At 39.9% G+C, this 16,107-nt stretch overlaps 1 protein-coding gene across 4 annotated transcripts in view; it reads left to right on the forward strand.

Moving 5' to 3' along the window:
- Positions 1–15,216, forward strand: part of stard13b (StAR-related lipid transfer (START) domain containing 13b) — a 104,879-nt gene extending 89,663 nt beyond the window's left edge. Inside the window, exons 6-18 of one of the 4 annotated variants that reach the window (XM_041806212.1) lie at positions 3,390–3,461; positions 4,591–4,672; positions 7,265–7,328; positions 9,604–10,973; positions 11,062–11,232; positions 11,425–11,584; positions 11,762–11,960; positions 12,182–12,395; positions 12,789–12,903; positions 13,025–13,246; positions 13,424–13,641; positions 13,747–13,923; positions 14,068–15,216. In XM_041806212.1, the coding sequence (XP_041662146.1) occupies positions 3,390–3,461; positions 4,591–4,672; positions 7,265–7,328; positions 9,604–10,973; positions 11,062–11,232; positions 11,425–11,584; positions 11,762–11,960; positions 12,182–12,395; positions 12,789–12,903; positions 13,025–13,246; positions 13,424–13,641; positions 13,747–13,923; positions 14,068–14,185 (3,182 nt within the window). In that variant the 3' untranslated portion in view covers positions 14,186–15,216. The remainder of the gene's footprint in view (positions 1–3,389; positions 3,462–4,590; positions 4,673–7,264; positions 7,329–9,603; positions 10,974–11,061; positions 11,233–11,424; positions 11,585–11,761; positions 11,961–12,181; positions 12,396–12,788; positions 12,904–13,024; positions 13,247–13,423; positions 13,642–13,746; positions 13,924–14,067) is intronic. The other 3 variants (XM_041806213.1, XM_041806215.1, XM_041806214.1) reach the window with 3 other exon arrangements.
- The last annotated feature ends 891 nt before the right edge of the window (positions 15,217–16,107 follow it).

The raw sequence follows: 16,107 nt of genomic DNA on the forward strand, positions 1-16,107 counted from the left end.
GGTGATATTACACAAAATGCTGCACATATGGCTCAAACAAGCTTATATTACCCAGTTTATTATCCAAATCATTTATATTGGGACTTTTCCACTCTCTTATAATCAATGTTGGTGCTACAGAGAGGTGTTGTTTGGATACAAACATAGATTTGTGTTTGTTTTTTGCTGAGAAATACTCTTCTAATGTGATCTGATGTTTTAATATACTCTTCTTCTGTTAAATTCTGCGAGTAGCTCTATTGTTTTATTTCTTCAACCCTAAACTAGAGATGATCTGATCCACTTTCTCAGCATGATCCATTTCCTAAACATATGTACTAATAACTGATATTGATTTATTTTGTTAATCATAATAATTTCTCATTGTTTTGGTGCTCAGGTTACTCAAAGCTCTTATAAACTTGAAACAGTATGTCTTACTCAGAGATCAACAATACTTAAACTGTGTGCTGGCTTCACATAGGTAACAGCATCACAAATGTGATTCTTTCAAATTAAATATTTGAAACTGCAGTGAACAGTAAAAACAGCAGAAACAACAGCAGACAGCCAACAGCATCACAGGGCTACTGGAGCAAACTTAATATTAAAATAGAAGTTTAACACTGAACAAAAGGTAAATATGTCAAAAATAAAAAAAGCTGTTCAAATAAGTTTAAAAAAATCCCCACAATGCTTCAACTAAACAGGATATGTTGGGGGACTGTTACACCAGGAAGCAGCAGATGTGAAGTTTTCAAACTAGAAATTGACATTAAAGAACCAAGCTGCCACTGAAAGCACTTTATTTCCTGATGTGGGCGTTCACAATAAAAGCACTCTAGCAAAACAACAACGACACACTTTTATCTAGAAGGATTTTTCAGAAGTACAACATTTATCATTAATTAAACTTAGCTTTAGCGTTGTGTTTACGGTCAGCCTTGCTGCCACTCTTACTAGCGGCTTCTCAGACCTTGTTTAATGCCACAGCCTGCTTCTTTGAATCATCATGAACTTGAGACAAGGGAGTCATGTTAAAATACCTTTAAAGTGGGGGTATTATGCCTTTTTTTAAGGCTGTACACCATCTCTCTGATACCCATGTAGTAGCTGTACATGGTTGCTAGTAGTTGAACCAGTCCGACTTAGTAAACTTTGGCGAATTTTGATATACGTCCGTATGTGTTAGACCCATCTGATCCTGATAGTTTGGAGAGAGAGGGGGAAGAAATCCAGCAGCAGCAAAGGATAAAGCAGGACATATCTGTTTGGTAAGTGTTACTGGGTTACTAAATGGCTGAAAGGCCTGTGGGGGCGGTCTGTTCTGCTTTGCCGGCAGCACAGACAAACCACGAACCAGTCAGGAGATCCTATTGCGATGACCTCATCAGTTTGCTCCATCGAAATCTCGTCTCGGGAGAATCTTGGAGAGATTTTCAACGAACCGTTTTCATCATTTTACACACTAATCCCAAGATTACTGCCGCATATGTTTATCATGTGGTTTGAAAATTTGCATACGTGAAGTATGGACACCCAACACTGTGACTTTATATTTATGTTTTAAAAATTGGAAAAGTATAATACCCCCTCTTTAAACAGTTGTTAAAGCTATTGTAATACGAGCTGCTGCAGCTCATATTAAAGCCACAGACAGGCAGACAGAGATCCTCGCTTCATGTTTCTGTTACTACAGACATTAAACTCAGAGAGGAGAGAACACACCTTTACCTCATCACACTGACACTGCTCTTTGGTGTCGGAGTGAAATATGATGATTGGACTTAGACTTAGTTGTCTATTGCAAAACACTCTGCTAAGCTAGCAGCTGCATTTGTGTGCATAAATTGGACCCCATATTGGTATTGTATCAGATCTGGCCCATCACTACCCTAAAACATAAAGAAGAACCAATTATTTTCAAGTACATTGCACCACAACATTTATATTTTATGCTAATTTCCAATGCCAACTTCTTGTTGCACCTTATATAAAATACACATAGAGAATACTTATGTAGAGTTAATGTGTAAGTTACATGTGGTTGACATTTGTATTTTCAAGATTTGCCATTATTCACTTGTACAATATACATCCCATACACAAAAGCCTATACTCATACAGCTGCGCAAGTATTCATGCATATGAACAGTAAACATATAAAGATTAGGTTTTATTTTAAAGTGTGCTGACCTTTATAATCAAAAAAAACAATCATCTATTTTTCTAGAGCCCTATTTGATTGTTTAAAACATCAGAAAATCGTAAGACAACTAAACAGAGCGTTTAGTGAAATATTTAGTTTCTTAAACCAACATCCAAAATCCCCAAAATATCTCCAGCTTATTGTGGAAACCAACAAATATTTACACTTGAACCAAATAAACGGATAACCTCAACAATACGAAGTTTAGTGAATTTGATTATTAATAGATATTCAGTTATTTTTCTAGAGTCTGACTTGATCGCTTATGGGTTTAAAACATCAGAAAATAGTAAGATAACAGGCTAACAAAGCATCACAGTTTGTTTTCTTCAACCAACTGTCCAAAATCCACCAAAATATTTAGCTTATTGTGGAAACCAGCAAATATTTACATTTGGACTAAATAAGCCGATAACTTCAACAATTAAAAAGAAACAAAAATCCTTAAAGCTCATTCTAAATCAATCTACTAATCCTATGCCTTATTTGGTGACAAAGTTGTGTGAAAAAAAACTATCTCCATATTTGTCTTAAAGGAAATTTTCCAAAACTGAAATGGCTTTAGATGATTTAACATTTCTTTCCTCTTTCTGCTTCTTTAATTATTAAATAGATATATTGTAGTCATAGTACAGAGGAAACTGTGTGTGTAGTATCGGTGTGTCAGAGTGTGAGTCTCACTCAGGCGGTAAATTACACCAAACTCTATTAGCATTAATGGAAAGGTGCCAATGGTCTGTTTCCTCTCCTTGTCATCAGCGGCTCAAGAGCCTGTAGACAGCACAAAGACCTGCATGTGATCCTGAGACTACTCCAGGCTTTTGTTTATATGAGAGCAGATGTGATAGTTTGACTGGGATAAAAACATTGCAGTATTTCATACTACTATCTATGGCTCTGTGTAATTTAAGATGATTCTGTTTTTTATCATCTTTTACTTCTGTTAAAGTCCTCACTTTCTTGTTCATCACAAACAGTGTTATATAAGACCCCATGTTGTTTCATGTGAGTTGGCTGGGATATCTCCACCCAGACAGACTGACCCCCGGGTCATCATCACAGCCATGTCATCCCAAAAATGTTGGACAGAGGTTTCACTGAGAATCACCCTGTGATTTCGCTGAATGAGAAATGACCTTCTGTGGTTGAGTTTCACATTTCATCCATTTTTTAAAAAGAAACCGTTTTTTGTGTTTTTCAGAGATTGAGGCGAAAGAGGCGTGTGACTGGCTGCGGGCAGCAGGATTTCCCCAGTATGCTCAGCTCTTTGAAGGTAATAAAAGCACTCCTTTTCACCTCCCACACACATATATCTATATCACAAGGGGAGGAAGTGTTTGGATAAAAGACAGAGATTAATGAGGTTACACACTAATAGAAAGGCTCTATAATAAACTAAGATGGCAGTTTTATTTTAACTCACTTATCTGATGTGAAATGAAACACTTTAATGGCTTAAAAGGGAGCTTTTTTTCAGATGATGAGCAGAATAATGCCACACAGTGTCATCTGGTCTTTCACCATAGTCCCCAGCTCTGTTCACAAAAACATGCATTCACAGGCCGCACACAGTGAGCCTCATTTACACAACTGTCCTCAGGAAGCCTCGGAGCGAGGGCTCCAGACGGATCCCCAGACACCACAAAACGAGTGGAACATCAGCCGCTTTTAAAGTCTAATCTTTTCCAAGCTACGGTTACTTTATAAACATGTCATCTGTGCTTAAAGACTGATGTCATGGGAAGAAATGGGTTTTATCAGCGCTTAAAGAAGCTCAAGCCCTCTCAGATCTTTGGTAGAGGCCAGACTTTTGATGTGCTTTAGTGCAGTACATTTGTTTGCTGACAGTTTGTAGATTATTGTAGCAGAGCTCAAGTAAATCACTCTGATAACAGCTGGAGGACCAGAAAGCAGATAACACCAGTTTTCCCCTCGATGCTTGGCGTTTTGTATTAGAAATGACATAAATGATGCAATCTGTTATTTGGATGTAATCATGGTTCAAAGCCTTACTGTCTGAGTGTCTCCACAACAGGCACAGCCTTGTTGAGCCTTTTTTCAGCTGCTTCTGCTTTTCATAAAAAGTTAATGACTTCTCATGAATGTGGAGGAATGTCAGATTCAGAGGATCTGGATTCAGTCTCTTAAGTTACATAAGAGGAGGCCCATACCCAGAGCACGACGTAATGCCTTCACAAGCTTGAGCGCTGTTATTTGAGCAAATTCTGACCCTGCTCATTAGCATCACATGCAAAAGAAGTTTTGGTGATCTTCAAGACCTCCATGTACCGAGGGAGAGAATGTGGATTTCCAGATTTTTCTATTCAGTTAATTGAATCATGAACACAGAAATATCAGATCTATCTTTAATGGTGCCACTTTCTCTACTTTTTTTTCTTCAGACTCCCAGTTCCCCATCGACATCACTCCTGCGAAAAGGGACCATGACTTTCTGGACAAAGATCTCGTGGAACCTCTGTGCAGGTAACTTAACATGGCAAATGAAGCAAAAAGAAAAAGTCATTTGAAGAATGTGATTTGGACAAGTTATTCAATGTCATCAATGCAAATAACAAAGACTGTTTCTAAAAACAAACTAGCAAAGATCACATAAGGTCAGAGTTAAGAAAAAAAAAAAAACTTGTACAGTTAAATTCAGAAATGCAGGATATGAAACTTTTTTTCTAGGGCAAAACAAACTTTAAACAAGAATAAAGAAAGATTTTAGATCTCTTCCCCAGTTCAAAAGGTGGTGGTAATGCCCCTATAAGTTGTTTTACAACTGCCATTTGAAGAAGAATTTGTCATTGTTCATCCATGAAGGCTGGTCAACACAAACAACAGGTCCAGATATTTTGACAGGGACAGACCAACTTGTGTAAAGGTGGAATGAAGGGTGTGCACACACACATTTCTACAAAAGTGTATTAGGGCTATTTTAAAAGAAGTTACATAGCATTAAAAATCACAGTTTTAATTTATTTAGTTGTAAATTCATGACAAACCATAATCAGAATCTACAAGTTTAAAAAGCTGTATATTGGGGGGCAGATGACCTAGTGGTTAGGTCAGGCCACGTGTACACGGCAGCCTGGGTTTGAGTCCAGTCTGTGGCTCCTTTCCCAAGGCCAAGTTTGTGTACTAATAGAAGAAAATGTCCTACAACTGAATGCAAAGAAAGCTACGAGCAGTCTACTTTTACACAGTCCAGATAATTTTATTTATCAAAAGCTCACACTATTCGTGGATAATGCCGCACATAATTTGTAGTCAAAGGGATTTGAAACTATTCAACAGACAAAATTGTATTGATTATCAAGTCATTCCTTGTAATATCAAGACAATTCTCCACTAACTAGGTGGTGGGTTAGGCTTAGGGTAAAATACCCCTAACACCCTAGTCCAGGGATGGGTAACTAGCGGCCCAGGAGACACACGTGGCCCTCCACCCAACTCGGTGTGGCCTCAATTTCATCCCATCCTATCTCCAATACTGCTTATCTCATTCAGAGTCACGGGGGCTGGAGTCTATACTACAATATTACAAGGACTTACTTGATAATTAATACAATATCACTAGGTAAAAACTTAATATTTCTAAGTTATAACTTTGTAAAATGCCAATGTATTACTAGGTAATTACATCTTATTATTGGTAACTTACTAGATAATAACCACTTATTACTATAGAATTACTAGGTAATTAGGGGCCACTAAAATAGAGTTCTGCCACAACATATTATTCAGAATCTCCTGAAGAAAACCCATGTTTAACCTTTATGTAGGGACTGAAATATCCTAAACAAACCCTTCCATCCACAGACATGGATTTGAGTATTTTTATTCCAAATTACGTCACAGATTTAAGAATATGAAAATCCTCTAAGCCAACAATTGGTTGCCTCACATCACTCCCTTGTAGGGAAACACAAATGAAAACAGCACTTTGGTTACCCCAGTAACCACGGCAACCATCCCGAGAGGGGAGCAGAAGAAGCGTGAGGGTTGACTCACACAGCTTAACGTACTGCGACTCTAAACAACCCTAAAGCGACTCATCTGAATTCCACACTAGCCACGGGATGAATAGAAGACAATTGGAAACAGTTCCACCTCCAACGTGACTTTGCTCATGACTTCCCAGCATCTCTATGGCAACATAAGGATGTCTTTGTTGTCAGTTACGCAATTACGGTGTAGGTGCAGAAATATACTGGGGGTGCCTTGATAGGGCTAAAGTGATGGATTTTTCATGTATGTGAGTGCTCTCTCACTGATCCAGGGCTAAGCATGCTCCTATTTTAGAAACCACGTTCAAAGCTCTTAAGGCCTGTGGAATAAAAGGCCCCTGGTTTAAAATCCTCTCCTCAGTCAGGTCCCACTATCTCCAGTAACAATCATGAGAACTCCTTGTTTGGCTAACCCCTTTCATGTACAGCACCCCGTTGGATAGTAACAGCCTCCATGTGAGGCTGTTTACTGTCACAGAACAATACAGTCAATCTCTAAAAAGACTGTTAGCAGTATGAGGAGCTGTTAAAGCTTGTTATTATCACACCACAAAGCAATGTCTTTGAGCAGCACTGTATTCTGTCATGCTGTCATCTTTTCTCCACTCTATTGTTGGTTCATGTAGAGTTATTTGTGCTTTGACTTTGAATACTCCAGTTCACACACCCATAAAACCTCTAATCACAAAGTTCTTGCTCCAAGACTGTGCGGTTTATGACAAATATTGAACATGTTTCATTGGTTTTCTAAAAGGATGAAGACATTTATGAGAGTCTTTGAAATGCTTTTGTTCAAACTACTGCACGCCAACTGTCTTGTCACAGTCTCTTGTACCTAAGGCTGATCAAAACAGAACAGAGCAGGCTTCAATTACTGCTGTTCATTAGGTTTGGGATAGTACAAACTGAGTTTTCCTCTGGGTCTGGTCATCCATCCAGACCTGGAGCTGATCCAGTTAACACTCAAATAGCATAAACAGAACAGGATTTATTTCTGGAGTAGCCATTAGGAAACACTTATGGTTTGTTCAGAACATTTATCATCCTCTTGACATTTGTCTTGCAGGCGACTCAACACCTTGAACAAGTGCGCCTCTTTGAAACTTGATGTGAACCTTCCCAAGAAGAAAGTAAGTGCTGATGTAAAATTCTACGCTTAACTGTCAAAATAATGCTTTGCAGTCTCTGTCTTTAAACCCTCTATGGGCAAGGAACCGTATATGGTCACTTTGGACGAATTCAAACCAGACTGATTTTTTTCAGCCAATCAGAGGTGATCAGTCAACATCACAGACTGTGATATCACAACATCTGACCAATCAGCAGTGGCCCAGAGCGTCTCAAACTTCCTGTTTCCTCTCGAACTCGAAAAATGCAGTTTTACATTTCTTTTGGTCCCCAAAAATGGCCCTACAATCATAACTAACCATGATTAAGTTGATGAAACTCACACATTATTAAGGTGAATGGCAATGCTAAATGTCATGATAGATTTTGTTTTTGTAGGATTTCTAGCAATTGCTTAAATTTAAAAGTAAATTTAAAGTGAGGTACTAATCCTTGTTGGGGTTTTTCATTAGTTTGTGTTGTGTTATTTCTATTTCATCTCCCTCCTCCCATCTAGCCTTTAGGGTTCGGGTGCCTAACCTTAACCCTCTTTGGGTTTTTCTTAGTTTGTGGTGTGTTTAATTTAGATTAATCCCGCTCCGTAAATTTAAAATTTTTATTCATAAAACTCTGCTGCAGTAAAAACGGTCGCCCCACGATCGAGGTTGCCCCATAGTACAGATCTGCAGCTGAACGCCCCGCCATAGAGGTCTGCAGCCTGATCCTCTTGAAACTGATGTGATTTTTGGTCAGTTTTACAACCTTGTAAAACTTTTATTATGCTTACCCTGTTTAAATCTAATTTTACTTTTGCTGTGAGGCATTCTGCTTGAATTAATTTAAACATTTAATAATTGTCATGTTTCTTGCATTTCTAGTGGAAAAATAAAGAAAATATGAAATTGATTAAATGGTAAAATATATAGAATTTTAGTCAGCTTTACAACATTATAACAGTTTTATTAAAATAGATGGCATAAATCAGTTTTTATTTTTATTGTGAGCATCATCACTTCTAAAATTCACTTAGTCATTCAATATTTGCGATTATTTTAGGTGTCCTGTTGGAATTATAAGATAAAACTGGTGGTACCATCATTACTTAGACGGTGTTCTGAAGTCATTCATGTCTTGCATCTAAAGGAAGTCAGAATCTAAAGGCAACCTTTTAAAATGAATATTTTGTATTTCCATAACTTTTTATATGTAAGTTAATACACTTTACAGATTTTATTCAACCATAAACAGGCAAGGAACCATATATAGTAACTTTGTTGACCTTGATTTTCACCATAATTATATTAAAAAGTGACAATAGTAAAAAAGAAGTATTAGGATGTCCACCAATAATATTCTAGAGCATAAATTTTTAATTTCCAAGTATTGCAATGAGCACCATATAAAGGGTTAAATTTCACTTTTGTAAAGTGTTCTGCCGTTTAAGTAGGGACACTTTTCTCAGCAAAGCGCTCAGGGATAAGTGTCCATCATGGTTTCACCCTATGAAAAGTATGTTGCAACAAGACACTGTGTTACATACAGAACCTCTTAGGTTTTTTTTTTGTTCTGTTCACCGCTTAAAGCTTTAGCCCTTGACTTGAATATGGCTTTGTCATTTGTAAAAAGTACAAGAGAGACATAAATACCTTTGTTAGACCTAATATTCTCTTACAAAGACAGCCTCAAGTTATGGATATCCTTATGGCATTAACACAAATACAATCTGGCTTCATCCTTCCAGCCCAGATTCTGTGATATTTGAGACTATACCATTCTTGTATTCATGTTGTTGAGAAGGACAGCTTTTTATCTGTCCCTACTTTGGAATGCAGCCTGCTGGCTCATATTAATGATTTCTTTCCTGTTTGGTCTATTTATGGAAAAGTCTTCAAGTCAAAGGAATCATTTGTCTGGTGTTATATCACTGTTGGCTGATTATATAATGTTATTAATTCAGAGCAGATCCTCTTGCTATTTCCTGAATTTCCTCTTTAACTGCTCCTCGTGGCATAGATGACACATGTGATGCTGCACAGGCTTTAACATGCTGCAAGCTGATGCTATGAATGATTTTCTGCTCATGAAATAAAAGCAAGATTCTCTTTAGGGAGGGGAGAAGCTTTGAGATATGTCAGTCTCTTGTAGTATTTCTATAGTGTACAGGTGTAAGTGGGGAGTTCCTAAGATCTTATTGTGAAGACCGAAAAAGGAATATTTATTTCTGCAAGATAGCTAAAAATAGCTAATTAGATCATGTGGGCTGGAGTAAATGATGTAACATAATCTGTATTTCCCCAGAGTGAAGACTCTGATGAAGAAGACCTGTTTGCTATCAGTGACAAATGGACATTTGAGTGGAGCAGCCGGCGCTGGTCCAGGCTACAGGACATCGACTGTCTGCTGGAAAACCACGGGGAGGGTCATCCTTCCAGGGACGGCGTTCCTCTGAGAACTACCACCAGCAGTGAGAGCGTTCTGACTGACCTCAGCGAGCCGGAGGTCTCTTCTCTGCACAGCGAGAGCAGCGGCGGCAGCGGTCACAGGGGCCTCAGCACGGAGGACTCTGACTGCTCCAACCGTACCTGCTCGGATTCTGCAGCAATGCCAGACTCTACTTCTCTCACAATGCCCCACATCCCTAAAGAAATAACCCACTTCAGCTCTATCACAGACAAACATGGCAAGACAAGCCGAACCCGTGCCAAAGACTTCCTAAAACGCATGGAGACTCTGCGCTCCAAGGGAACTCTAGGGAGAGGACGTAAGACGATAGTGATCAGCGCTCCAGTGCTGCAGCAGGAGGCCCAGGCACTAAAGACACTTCGCTGTGTGGAGATAATCAACGGGGATGTTGAGGCTTCAGACACACCGTCCAACAAAGTGGTTCCGTCCCAGTCCAGCAGCGAGGGCAGCAGCCACTCTAGTGGCAGTGCTGTCAGCACGCCTAGTCTGAAGGAACGTAAGCCTCATCGGGCGGATTACAAACGCAGCGGCATGTATTTGGAGGACGTTGACATTTTCTCAGGCACTCAAGTGAATAAAGTGGCCGAACAAAACCGCAGGAATGAATTCTGCTCCTATGAAGACCTGGTGGTCCACATCCCCAAAGATCACAAGCCAGGAACCTTCCCCAAAGCACTGTCCATAGAGAGCCTGTCCCCCACCAACGGGGCTTCTATCAACTGGCACACAGGCAGCATGCACCTGGACTCCCCTCCACTCATTACATGCAGGAAGGAATCCAGACCTGTCACCCAGTGCTGCTCCAGAGGAAGCCGCATCAGCGTGTACGATAATGTTCCCGGCTCCCATCTGTACGCCAGTACAGGAGACCTGATAGACCTGGAGAAAGAGGACCTGTTTCCTCACCTGGACGATATCTTGCTGCATGTCAATGGCTTACAGCAGATAGTGGATCACTGGTCTCAGAATGTGTTACCTGTGGGAGAGGGGTTAGTGCCGGTGGACAATGAGAGGAGAGACAATACAGATGGCCTACAATCTTCCAGTCAGATCACGTTGGACTTCGAAGGAAATTCTGTCACAGGAAGTCAGACCACGCCAAGTTACGGGGACGGAGACAGAGTGTCATTAGCAGAGACAGAATCTACACGGCTCAGGGAGAGGAGGGACTCAGGAGTGGGCGCTTCACTCACAAGACCCAATCGGTAAGATGCATGAAACTGTACTGAAAGCTCTGAAATATGTGACATTACTCTAGCCTAAAATTATTTTCTTTGTATTCACCTTTAATAGGTTACGATGGCCCAGCTTTCAGATATCTAATCGTATAAGTCATTCAGTGGCATCGCTGCAGATAACCAACCAGTCAGCAGGCCAGCTAAGTCTGCTGCAGAAGTTTTCTCTTCTGCGTCTCACTGCAATTATGGAGAAGTACTCCATGTCCAACAAACATGGCTGGACCTGGTAAGTCCAAGATTCTCTTCATCAGTTTAAAAAATTTTTCTCAAATTAGTTCAAACTTCCAAACAGCATTTTTCCAACATTATCAAATTTGTGCTTTTTATTGCATTCTGTAACTAGAATGTTCTTTGGCTTGCATGCTTGTCATACCATGTCATTTTAAGCTTTAAAAATGGATGCACATGTCACTCACAGGTCTGTGCCAAAGTTCATGAAGAGAATGAAGGTACCAGACTACAAGGACAAGAATGTGTTTGGAGTACCTCTCATCGTGCATGTGCAGCGTTCAGGACAACCATTGCCGCTAGGCCTCCAGCAGGCTCTGCGCTACCTGAGGAGCCAGTGTCTTGACCAGGTCAGCTTTACTAAACTCTCAGGTTACATGGCTTATCTAATGCTACAGAGTGGAGTAAGGTTTCAGATTTGACTGACACAAGTAATGATACAACAGTAGTTTAGTTACAATACAGTAAGGGCAACTGTTGTACAATGAGGTTACATGTTGCTTACAAAATCCTTTTTCCTGTTGAAGGTGGGTCTGTTTCGTAAGTCTGGGGTGAAGTCTCGAATTCAAGCTCTCAGGCAGATGAATGAGAGCTCTCCAGACAATGTGAACTATGAAGACCAGTCTGCGTATGATGTGGCAGACATGGTGAAGCAGTTCTTCAGGGATCTACCCGAGCCTCTTCTCACCAGCAAGCTGGGGGAGACTTTCCTTCACATCTATCAGTGTAAGCGCTCCAACCTCCCTGACATTTTAAATTCTATCACTTGATTTTATTTGTGTTTGGAGTCACTGAAACTCCATCTAAACCCGACATGGAGGGCATGTGGCTGAGTGATGATTCTGAAACAAATCCAGTAAATAACTCTGGACAGTTCATGATTGCCCCCTTCTATCAGTCTGTTTGTGGCGCAGAAATAACACAAATCATTTCTCTCAAATGGGCAGATGTGCCAAAGGACCAAAGGTTGCAAGCTGTCCAGGCAGCCATCATGTTGATGTCGGATGAAAATCGAGAGGTGCTGCAGACCTTGCTCTGTTTCCTCAGTGATGTCACTTCCTCTGTGGAGGAGAACCAGATGACACCCATGAACATTGCTGTGTGCTTGGCTCCATCCCTCTTCCATCTTAATATTCTCAAGAAAGACAATCTCTCACCAAGGTAGATTTTTTACCCATCTATTTCCCTGCCACTCTGTCTCTATTAAAACTCTAATGAAGGGGACGTGCATGCATTCTATTAACTCCTGCATGATTATCTTCACCTATGACTCCATAAAATAGGTTACAGGGTTTGTTCAGCCCTCAGGGGTGCAGTAGATTGCTCTTTCAGGGCCATTTTTACAATGACATGACACTCTTTTTTTTAAAGCTCAATGTTTAATGAGATCATGCTGTGTACAAACAAAGCAAAGCTCTCTAATTTACCATGTAGAAATTATTGCTAAGGAGATCAAAGGGGTTTCCTGCAGAGTGGAGGAAGGGTTTATATACTGCGTTTCAGAGGGATGTAGACTCGAGGACTCGGCTGGCCTAATAAGTTTCCTCTTCCCAGGGCCATGCAGAAGAAGTATGCCACTGGCAGACCAGACCAGAAGGACCTGAATGAAAACTTAGCAGCCACACAAGGCCTCGCTCATATGATCATAGAGTGCAACCGTCTCTTTGAGGTAAGCGAGGAACCTGTTGTTGAGATGATGCAAGAGTTTCAAGCCTGGATGCAATATCCACAGGAATGCCTTTACATATAATTGCTTCAAGTCTTACCTCATGCTTTTATACACACCTTAGATCCCTCATGAGATGGTTACTCAGTCGCGTAATTCTTACGTGGAGGCTGACTTGCATGCACCAACAATTGACGAGCTGTGCAAGCAGCTGGAAGATGATGATGGAACGTACCAAACGCATATGGAGGGGAGGCTTCAGAACCTGCTCAAAGAGGCCCGCGAAAAGTCCAAGTACTGGGTGTCCTGCAGCAGCTCTGATAACACAGAGCTCTTCTACAAGAAGGTAAATGTACTTCCTTTGATTATGTTTCTTATACAAACTTAAAGTATATTAAAAACAAACAAAATCAGCTTTCAGTGATGTGAAGGAAATGCATCATAATGCTTGAGACATAGAGCATGGATTTGCCTTCAGATCCACGAATAACCATGAAGGTTTTTGTGGATTTGTCTTATTCAGGTGGGCGATGGGAACCCTTTGAGGCGTTGGAAAGTCTCTGTGGAGGTGGAAGCACCACCGTCTGTAGTTTTGAACCGTGTGCTGCGTGAGCGCCACCTATGGGATGTTGACCTGCTGCAGTGGAAAGTCTGTGAGACGTTGGACAAGCATACAGAGGTGTTCCAGTATGTCCTCAACCGCATGCCACCTCATCCTAGCAGAGACTTTGTAGTGATCAGGTGAGAAAAAAATAAATGTGAATGAAAGTGGCCAAATTTATTTTTTTAATTGCACAGACTTACTGTTTTTTTTTTTTTTTTTTTTTTTTTTTTTTTTTATCCAAGGTCATGGAGGACAGACTTGCCAAAAGGTGCCTGCTCCCTGGTTTCTGTGTCCATAGAGCATGAGGACTGTCCTTCTATCGGAGGTGTACGATCAATAGTGCTGGAGTCCAACTACCTGCTGGAGCCCTGCGGCTCAGGAAAGTCCAGACTAACTCACATCTGCAGAGTGGACTTGAAGTAAGGCACATGAGCATTTTCTTGCTCTAACATGCATAATTAATCAATACTTTATTTTTTATGTCACTTCAGATGCATAAATGTTACAGCTTATTGAAACTGCTTGTAAGCTCTTTTTACTAAATATACTGTTTTTAATTTCAGGGGTAGAACTCCAGATTGGTACAACAAAGCCTTTGGCCACCTTTGTGCTGCAGAAGCTGCCCGCATCCGCAATTCCTTCCAGCCTTTAATCACAGATGGCCCGGAGACCAAAATCTGAAACTTTTTGTCAGATGTGTCTGCTCAGCTTTGAGGTCAAGATTGAGCCGTTGATTCATGGCTAACAGGCAGACACAGAGCACTGACAAAACCCCTGAACTAAAGCACAGTTTGTCAATTTTTTTCAGATAAAAAAAGTCCTAAAATTGATTTTGGGCTTCTCTGTACTTGCACAATGACTGAAGAGGACATATTTTAGGTGCTGAACATAAATACTCAATGGGAAATAAATCATCCTGCCAATGTTGATAGAGTTAGGATTTTATTTACCTTCATGTTGCTAAACCTGTATTTTAAAATAATTATTATCTTTAATAATATTGTATTACTGTTACTTTAATCTACAATGTCTAGGACATTCAAGCTCTTAAATGCTTCTGGGAAGCATGTTTATGTTATTCTTTTCAGATTTAAGCTATAATTATGATATAGACTCAAGCGTCTGTGTAAATATGTGTGAATACACTGTACATGCAAACAAACTGTAAATACTGTATATATGTGAAGGGATAGTACATATGTGAATATCTTATATATTGTTTTTTTCAGTGTCAACCCTCCTGTAATACTCATGGTACAAAAGTGTAAGCTGGTTTTACTTTGCTTCAGTATTGCCATTTCTGAATGGGTGTAATTTTATGAACTTTGACCTCCTATGGTTGTGAAATGAATGACTTAAGGTTTGACTTGATCATACCTGCTTAAGGGTACTGGATTGTGAAGTCAAGTACAAGAACATCATTTTTTAATAAAACTATCGAAATGTTAAAAAAAGGTTATTTTCTCTGATTCTTAATCTTGCTGTCACATGAAGACAACACATCAGGATGTTTGATGAACTTCTGAGTTATAGGCAACTGCTGATCTTTAAAGATGTCTGGATGTATGTTTTGGACAGTAAAAATCAAAGAGTTCAGAAGCATTTGTTCAAATAAAAACGTCATGATCATGTACACTTCTTGTACACTGATGGTTTCTCCCTGATCTGGGATGAGAGAGACCTCTACTGGCCATATAAAGGAAACACTTGATCACAGGAGGTCAGCAAAAATGCACAACTTCTTTCCTCTTTCAACTCATTTCTAATGTTGACAAAGCATTGTTTGGAATAAAATCAAATAAAGAAGAGTAATTATTCCTTTGGCCTTTTATTAAAACTGGCTTAAGTAAAAGGGAAACACTAATGAACCTGGTTGGTGTTATTTTTCCCCACTAGATGTTCCTTTCTGAGCACAACATTCACCTTTACAATGGACACTCTTTTTCCCCTAAATGTCCCTTTCAGTAAAAAAGCTAGTTATGTTGGGAGATAGATATACATTGCCAAGAACTGCAAGTGTTCAAACTATTAGAAAGGGAGCCTCCTCATGGATGTGTCAGTATAAATGAATGCTGTGCTGTAAGGTGTGTTTACATATTGAGTATGATGCCTTGGACAATTACTACAATTTGGCATCCCTCCAAACCTTAATGAGGCCAGATGTGACCTGAAAGGATCATTCATCATTACTGCTGCAAAACTGCTAAAGTGGACTATACTGTAACTATTATTACATGAACATTTCTGCAGCTCACTGAGTCTGAATCTATACCTCCTATAAAGCTCCTATATGCTCTTGGTGTGTGAACAGCAAAGTCAAACCCCCTCCATTGACCTCTATTCAGCACTGGCAGCATTTATGGTTCTCACTGGAATGGGGACCAGCTAGATTAACAGAGGAGATGGGAGGATAGGGAGGACGAACTCCTGGAAGTGGCATTAAAAGGACATTGGAAAAGCCTTGCATTGAGATAACTGAATTAGAAAATGCAAAGGACCAAGGCTGTAAGCATACGATAAAGTGATCATTCCTGATTGAAATGAGTGTGCCCATGAGGCTATTTAGTTACCAAGTATATGGCACTCTGAAAAACACAAGACAT

This window comes from Cheilinus undulatus, linkage group 2 (assembly GCF_018320785.1).
Source record: "Cheilinus undulatus linkage group 2, ASM1832078v1, whole genome shotgun sequence".
Lineage (NCBI taxonomy): Eukaryota > Metazoa > Chordata > Actinopteri > Labriformes > Labridae > Cheilinus > Cheilinus undulatus.